This window comes from Austrofundulus limnaeus, unplaced genomic scaffold, assembly GCF_001266775.1.
Source record: "Austrofundulus limnaeus strain Quisiro unplaced genomic scaffold, Austrofundulus_limnaeus-1.0 Scaffold1755, whole genome shotgun sequence".
NCBI lineage: Eukaryota > Metazoa > Chordata > Actinopteri > Cyprinodontiformes > Rivulidae > Austrofundulus > Austrofundulus limnaeus.
The window spans coordinates 14,018-22,962 of NW_013954157.1; the positions used below are offsets into that span (position 1 = coordinate 14,018).

General features: G+C 40.3%; 1 protein-coding gene across 1 annotated transcript in view; it reads right to left on the reverse strand.

The window, feature by feature from the left end:
• Positions 1 to 1,173: 1,173 nt before the first annotated feature.
• Positions 1,174 to 8,945, reverse strand: part of wls (Wnt ligand secretion mediator) — a 24,436-nt gene continuing 16,664 nt past the window's right edge. The window contains exon 12 of the mRNA XM_014033494.1: positions 1,174 to 2,025. Coding sequence (XP_013888948.1) covers positions 1,916 to 2,025 — 110 coding nt within the window. The 3' untranslated portion in view covers positions 1,174 to 1,915. The remainder of the gene's footprint in view (positions 2,026 to 8,945) is intronic.

Below are 8,945 nucleotides of genomic sequence, written 5' to 3' on the forward strand. Positions count from 1 at the left end.
TAAAGTTAGTGCTTTAGAATTAGGGGACCTAAATATTAAAGTTAGTCCTTTAGAATTAGGGGACCTAAATATTAAAGTTAGTCCTTTAGAATTAGGGGACCTAAATATTAACGTTAGTGCTTTAGAGTTAGTGCAACTAATTTTAGTGCTGCCCACCACTGTAGATAGTAAGTCATAATTGTTAGTATCAGAGTTATGACTTGTTTTTCTTTTGTCGTAGTGATAAAAATGCTTCCATATTCCACATCAGAACAGATTTTATTTTTGGAAAATGTGGTTATTATTCTTTTTCTATAAAGTGAAACTACAAAGACAAATGCACATACGCTCTAATATTTGACTCTTTACACAGGACACCACCCTTTAAACTGGAATGTCTATCTTGCCCTGTGACCCAGCAAACTGCATGCTTATGTTTCAACACAAAACACTTTTCTTTAAAGTTACTTTTTAAAACATACTTTGTATATTGAATGTTTAAATCTGTATGGTATAATAAAAAATATCAGAGTGAGCCTTCAGAGGGTGCACCATCCCTGCAGAAACATTTACTCCAGTCAGACTTCAGGTTTAAATAGTTTGTACCATTTTGTTCTGATTATTCCTGAAACAATGTTCAGCACATAGTATAGAAGTCAATTTATGCAATTAAAACAAAAATAAATGTATTGATATAATTACGAAACTATATGTTTGAGTTTGAAACTTTGACAATTGTCACAGAAATAGGTTGTCTATTTCAGGCTGTCAGAACGTTTCTGTGGGATTTTAATCCTTCATGTAAAGAATARCAGAATACCAAATATATATTAGATATAAATGTTGCATATTTTAAACAATATCAATAGATTATCTGCCCAACTTTGGTTGATTTTAAACAGATATAAAGTTTTTCCCAGATATTCAAGAGTCCTGGATTATGTATCAGATTAACAGAATTTAATATCCAATTATTGAACTTATGCAACACTAATAAAACTGCTTTTATCCATCTTTGCATGTATTTATACATGCACGCTCTTTGCCGTTCATGTGGTGCAGCACCTACACCTCCTACTTCTCATGGCCTTAACTGTCCCCACTAATCTTTTACTGAAAAGGATCAGTTCAGACGTGCAGAATCACCATTTCTGTGGGGTTTTTTCCTCATCAGTGAAGAACAAAAACAAAAGCTTTAAGATAAAGTTTTTATTTAAATTAGCATACAAAGAGAAAAATATCTAAACTAAAAATCATATGTAGTAAGCTACAGTCAACTTTAAAAAATACTGCTTCATGCATATAGTTTGTGAAGCTTAAACAGAAAATATCCAAATAATAAACAATGTAACAATAAATGCACAGAGTGCATTTCCCAATGTGGCTCCGTGGTCTGTTCACTTTCCACAGTGATACAAGTAAAGCAGCACTTCACGTCATGTATGTTCAATGGCAGGTGTAGTTAGTGTGTGACAGGTTGTTGAATAGAAATACACCAGGACAAAATAAAGCACGTGGCTGAATAATGATTCACTTAAGGAASTGGACTCAAACCGGAGTTTGCTGGCTGCTACATGTAACCTTTAAGCAACTGGTTCTTTCCACTATATAAAGCAGCTTTTCAGTACCTAACATGGAGTATAAAAAAAGAGTCTCACAACATTTACACAATATAAAATATGAAATGTGACATGAAAGTGTCATATGAAATGAAAAAGACCGATAGGAGTGTTGATATCTGCTTCACAAGGACAATAAGGAGTTTGGAAACGGTGCCACACTTTTGGTGCTGCAGAGCAGCAGCTGAGAGGCTGCTCAGAAACTGAACTGGTTTATGCAGCTTCAGGCACAGGATAAGAAAGAAGAAAGCTGGTTTCATTCCATAGATAACAGTGGAGCAGTAGTGAGTATGAGGATGTGGCAGACACTGGGGAATCTATTCCTGGGCCTCTTTGCCAGTCATTTTGTAGAGCTCAGTAGGACCATCCACATGGGTGATGGTGGTGGTCAGCTGAATATCCTCTCCACTGTTCGCTGCAGCATCACCTGCACAGACAACACAGATCAATGACCAAAACTGTATGCAACAAGACTAATCACTGATATTAACAGTGAGTTCCTAGACCAGGACTGGGCTTTAACTGACAACAATCAATCCTGGTCTAAAACTAAAACCAGGGTTCCCACACCTTGGTCAACATCAAATTCAAGAGCCTTTCAAYGACTTTCCAGTAGCAATTTCCTCAAATTAAAGAACCACGCACAATGGCAGTTACCTACTGCAGAATGTTACAAATAAACATGTTTAATATCATGTAAATTCAATGAAAACTGAACAACATAGAAGTTGAGTCAGAATCAATGCCGTCAGTTTACGTAATCCTGAGTTATCCACCACAACAAATGTAAGTTTATTTTTTTATTTTATCATTTATTTTTTTAAAAGATGATGAAAATCAGTTGTGTGAATAGAAAATTTCAATCCCCAAAAAACATTCAAGAACTTTCAAGGACAAGTGTAATTTTTGGCTGTTTTCACAAACTTTTCAGGGCCGTGAATTTTTTTTTCAAATTCACAAACTTTCAAGGATTTCAAGGACCTGTGGGAACCCTGTAAAAGGCTTTCTGAAGTGCAGACCAATTTGTGACTACTAACACCTGGATTATGGAGTCTTATAAACAAAAAAATATATAATATTACCACTTTAAAACCTGTTAACATTCAGCAGAATGCCTGCGTGCTGTTTTAGTTTAGTTTTATTTTGAAAGGCCGTTCTGTGTTTCTCTTCAACCTGTGTCTGTGTTCGATGCATCAAATCAAGTTTCGACGGTCCAGGGCCAATAAAATATCAGAAGTAACCAACTTCCAGTTTTCATCATCCTGGCTTTGACTGAAAATCGGCCAATAAGCTCTGAGCTTTGTTCTGATGCCATAGCTGTGTAGCCAATCACAATAATCTAATCAATAATTATCGACACATTGAAATTAAGCTCCAGGTGGACCTTAAAAAATGTTTAAAAACATATATGAATTATGGAAGTCTATGAAAAGCAACAGCAGCAACAAATAATCCTTAAAGATTACTAGAACATATCTGCTGGTGTATTATAGAAAAYCACTGCACAGAAAAGTATTTGTAACGAAAGCAGCATTTCTGAGGGAATGCATATCACCCACCACCGTGCACGCCAAAGTTTTAAACAAAGATACTGTTTGAGTTTTTTAGCACTCAGAGCTACCACATCTCTAAAACTTGCTAAGTTAGAACTACTTCTGTGTTGGCAGCCATCTTTAATTAGGTTGAGACCAAAAGTTAGTCAGTTGCAGATGTAAATGTTRAATGATTAGTTTCATTCAAAAGCCTGTAGTGTGGTTCATCTCATGAACCACTGCACATACAGACAGAAGCAATTACATGATCTCGCTCCTTTCCTGAGACTGGGGCCCCATGTTTCAAAGAGTGTGCAGCGTATGAACCAAAGTGGAAAAGTTCGTGCACAGAAACATTCAGATGTATCTAACCGTGTGAGCCCTTCATACATCCCAACAAAGGTGGAACTGAGCGCACGTGAGACACAAACATTTCATTATGTGAAACAGATGCAAGAATATCCAGCACGTGTGATTCTTCTCTCTGTGCWATCAGAAATTATTTATAGATGCAAGAATAACAGACTGATATTCGGTTGATGTGATCCCAAAAACAAGCTGCCTCCAAATTCTTCTTGTGGTGATGTCATCCAGCAGCACAACAGATGACATTGTTCCATTATCGTTTTTAGACACGTTCTGTTTTCTTGTCCGAGGTTAAACATGGCTCAGTTTTATTGTCTGGGTTTAAATCATAAAAGTTCACAACAGCGTGTTCAGAAGCTCCTCACATCCAGAAAACAAAAWGCAGTCWTATTTCTGTGGATTCAGGTCCGATTCAGGACTTTGTGGTTACAACCTTTGATGTGTACACACAGTTGATACATGAAGTCTCAGTTGATGACTTCAGCCCAAACTAGAAGCACTCAGAGAGTGCAAACCTCCGCCGAGGCCYATTTCCTKCATCCTGTAAGAGTTAATGCACAAAAGCAGAGATGGAAACACATTAGCCGAATAAGTTCTGAAGTAGTGAACATTTAAGCAGCAGTATGCACGGGATTTCTTCTGGTGGAGTCCAATGTGAAAAATGTCAGACTGGTCACCCGACGTTATTCATCCACAAAGTGGTCCCGGATTAAACTCCTAAGTTTTCATCAGTCAGATTCCACCATGTAAAACGTCTGTTTTACCCCATTGTATGAGTTTTTAACAGTTTGACTCTCTTTATAAACTGCTGCTTCCTGGTACAGTCGACTCTGGAAGCGAGTCGCCTTTTTTCTTTTCTTTTTTTAAGCGAGTGGTTGAAGCACCATACTTTCAGCACAAACACTCCCACGAACTTCTGACCAATCAAACAAAGTTCTTATGTGGAGGGGGTACCTCACATGGTTGATCAGCTGTTCCTGCTGTTCGGTACCGGTCAGCTCAGCTGCAGCTGGACRCTCCGCCCCGCTATCAGCGTCTTCTCAGTTATTCCCGTAACATGAAGAGAATCACATTTCTTTTTCTACGTCTCCAGACAGCAGTAACATTGCGAGAACTAGTTGATAACAGAATTATCACAACTTTCCTGATATTTCCTGATCCTGGGATGTGTAGTCCCAGCGAGTTTACGACTTCTACTTCCTGTTTCCTACAGGCATGTGTCTGACGTAATGACARTTAGCCTGGCTGATTCYCTCGAATTAAAAGAAAAATTCCTGTATCRGCAWCATGATCCGGAACATCACCAATATTTAATGGTMTGTTCCTTTGGCCAATACCCACATGTGGTAAAAATGTCATGACAATCCATCCACAGGTTTTTGAGTACCGTATTTTTCGGATTATAAGCCGCGACTTTTTTCCTGAACTTTGAACCATGTGGCTTATAGTCCGGTGCGGCTTATACATGGATTTTTTTCTTCAGCCACCAGGGGGCTCTTTAGTCGGAAGTGTGGTTGCCGCGAATAAAAGGAAGAAGACGAAAGCGCCATTTTGTTTTAGCTAGTAGCAGACACGACACGACGAATTTATCTTCGACAGACACGACGAAATATTTCTCTTCAAATTCAAACGCGCTCATCATGGAAAAGAATAGAAGATCTTCCTATGAGGCCACTTTTAAGTTGAAAGCTATCGAAATTGTGCAACAGGAGGGAAATAGAGCCACTGCACATAAGCTCGGCCCGGGTTCCGAAAGGCTGGGCTGCTATGTGAAGAGGACACCACAGCTTCAGAGCCAGAATTACCCCGGGATGAAAGCTACACAGAAAGCAACGCTGAATAGACCGCTATGTGACGAAGCTTTTCTCAGCTTGTTTAACTCCGACACTGAAGAGGAGGACTTCGATGGTCTCAGTGCGCCGGAGGACGATGAATGAGACGTTTTATTGGAGCAGAAACTGTTAAAGAAAACTACCAAAATAAGATCAGTTAAATGAACCGTATTCCTCCGAACTTTAATTCCTAAAGGTTTCTTTTTATGTTTTGATGTTGAATTCACTTTTTTGACGATAATTTTGGGTGTACTGTTTTTTTTTATGTTGGGGGTGCGGCTTATAGTCCAAAAAATACAGTAATTTTGTCCACAGACAGACAGACAGATGCGATTGAAAACATTACCTCCTCCCTTGGTGGAGGTAACTACAGACTGTATGTTCTGCAGAGGTTCAGTGTGAGTTCAAGTAAAAACCAGCAAAACAGAAGCTAATAGCAGCTAAAGTGAAATAATTTAGCTTAGCTACATTAAACTAAATTGTTTGTAAAAGCTAAACATACTGTACCTGTTTGCTAAAAGCTGAAATGAACAAAACTAGAGCTAAAAGCTAAAATCAGTAAGARAGTAGCTAAAGGCTAAATGTAGCATTTGAGGACAAGATGCTACATTGGAAGCCATCTTTTAATTKTTTTTCATTAATTTTTTTTCTTTCTGCTCTCGGAGGAGTAAGACACTTCTTCCTTCTCTCCTGCCCTTCTTTATCTTTCCCTGCTTTGCTGCTTGGAGCCTTCTTTTGATTTTTCATCCAAACCATTTTTATTTTATGGATTTGGTTAGCTGGTCTCTCAATAAAACTTTTGGAACAAAGTGTATTTTTCTTCTTCCATGGGAGGACATGTCGAGGGTGGGTCCTCTGTTCTTCTCTGTTGTGGATTTATGTCTGGATTCCGATCACTGGATTCTACAGATTGGCTTGGTGGTCTCCTGGTGTTCTACAAAACAGCGTCGGTGGCTTTGCACTTTCTGGCTGACTGACCAACTGGATGGACGGCTGTATTCTATCAGCACTCGGACATTTTGCCTTGAGCGAACTGGACTCGTTCTGCAAGTGGTTCTACTGAGGGTCACGGGCCGGCTGTGGTCCCTGGACTTTGCTGGCCAGATGGAATTCATCTTGGAGAAGCTGAGAGCTCAGCTCGGCAGAATTTGTCCACACTATTTGCCTGATTGGATTCACCACCTTGAGTTGTACCAGCAGACGTTAAAACAGATGGAAAATTGTTATCGTCTGCCTGACTCTTTTGTTCCCAAAACAACTGATTACAGAATCTGGATCTCCCCGACAACGGCCTTGATCTGTTGACTAAATCCTTCCTGGCTGAAACTGCCGACACGGCTCTCCCCCCTCCCTCCTCCCCCCCCCGTCTGATCTGTTTCCTGAGCAAGCAGAGGGCCCACAGAATGAACAYTTTACCATCAATATTCCGAACTTTGGCTGCGCTGGCTTTGGGGACTAGATTCTTTGGGCCCCCGATCTCAATTACTCCTCTGGCTAATAAATCTGCCCTATGCAGAGGTTTTTTTTCCATAAACACCATAGTGTGTCACAGTGTTGATATAATATGTTTTTGTTTTTTTCCTCATCTTCCCTTGTGTGGTTTTCTGTTTCAAGGATGGCGCCACGGCAGGCAGCCTGTTACTGTAGCTCCACTGTTTTGAGCTGCTGTAATGTTCAAATTTCCCCACTGTGGGATCAATAAAGTTCTATCTTACAGTATCTTATCTTAACTTGATTTTAGCTGACTCCAAATGTTGATCTATAGGTTTATATCCAGTTTACTTTTTGAATGTTTCATTAAATTCCATCCAATGGTACACAAGATATTTTACTAACAGACATGGTTGCCAGTAGTCTTGATCATGTTTAAAGGATAGCACTGTGAGGATGTATGGAGGGTGACTCTCAGCCACTACGARACGTTTTATTGGCTGACGTATTTTCCTTAATTAGGTTGACTCCAGTAATCARGTGCAGAAGCATTTTTGAAAGTTTCCTTAAATGCTATCCAGATGTTCATGAGACATTTTGTTAATAGTTTGACAAACTAGGTGTGGGCAGACTTGTTCTGCAGCTCTCCTCTACAGAACCAAAACACACTGAAGTAAAATATCTCCATAAAATCTGAACGTTACTGATACAAAACAGAGTAGTCAGCATGTGGTGTGCAGGGAGCCTAAACACATCTTCTGTTAGGAAATCAGCTTCATTTTAAAACTGGATCAAGTCTTAGAATAAGTTCCATCTTGGCTAAGAATGTAGATTGATTTAATCTGTGCCTTTAAATCTAGAGCCAGCTCTAATCTCTTGTTTGGGAACTGTCCCTCKGGGCTTTCAGGCTGCTGCTCCTGTGTGAGCCACTGCTGGCAGCAGTCTGTTGCTTCATCACATTTTAATTAGCACAGAAACTTCCAGCTCGCTGCAACAGGAGTGGGATGTAGGAAGCAGTGCTCCTCCCATGAGACCAGGCTGTGAACGCTGATAGAACTTCAGACGTTTCTCTCTCGGGAGAGTCGTTTTCTCTTCGCACTTCTCTCTCCCTGGAAGAAAGCCCGGTGTCCATTAGAAGCAGCGTGTTGGGCCAACGAGACGTTCTCTCCCCTGAGGACCTGGATCTGTCAGCGCCGCCCACCCTCCTCTGCCCCACTTTACTTTGGAGCAGGAGACGGTCTCTGTGAAAACAAGCTGGGAGCTCAGAAAGATTTCAACCAAAGTTTTAAACTTTTACTTTCACACAGTGAGGGTGAAGGTTGAAATTCTTTCTTTTAATTCTTTTAATTCTTTCTATTTTTTTTTGCTTGTTTTTGTGTAACTATTTGTGTGTTTGCAATTTTTGTCTAGCAGGTCTCTCTTGGAAATGAGATTCTGGATCTCAATGAGACTACCTGTTTTAATAAAGGTCAAATGAAAAAAAACACTACCATGAATTTCAGGGTTTTCCCTACATGTAAATTGATCATGGCGCTCTGCCACGGCAAAATAAAAGCTGCCACACCTTCAGAATGTTTTTTTAAAATCGATATAAAACAGGTGTTGACACAATCATTGTTTAGTTTGTCTGAGACAACCTATTTTTGTTTCAGACAACTAGATCCCGCCTCTTATTGTCCAATGGACAACCAAGAAAAAAGGCCTCCAATCAGAACAGAGCAGGGCGGGTCCTGCCGTCTGACTGACAGCGCTCTTTTTTCCTTTCTCTGTGGGCGGGGGGTCAGTTTCCCCCAGCTCAGGTGAACACCTCCAGGGAAAGCCCTCAGTGTTTCCTGGACTATTTTCCACTGAGGATTATGTCGTATTTTATATGTATTATATTTCTAAAAGCACCTCACAGTATTTCTCCTGTAACACTGTGTGTGTTCACGTCACGAGTGCAACAAAACCGCGACAGATCAGCTAACTGGTTTTAAAGCGAGGGGCAGCAGCTGCAGCAGCTGCACCTGTCCACCTGAAGCACAGCTCCGACCAGCCTGGGACTGAAGAGTCCACATGTCAACCCCTTCAGACGTTGACCTGTATAATGAGCATCAACAATCAGTAATTTATGCAAAAAAATCAGTATTAATCACACACGAGTGGGGTGGAGGTGCAAGCAGACCGCAGCTCCGCAGGGTGGGGAG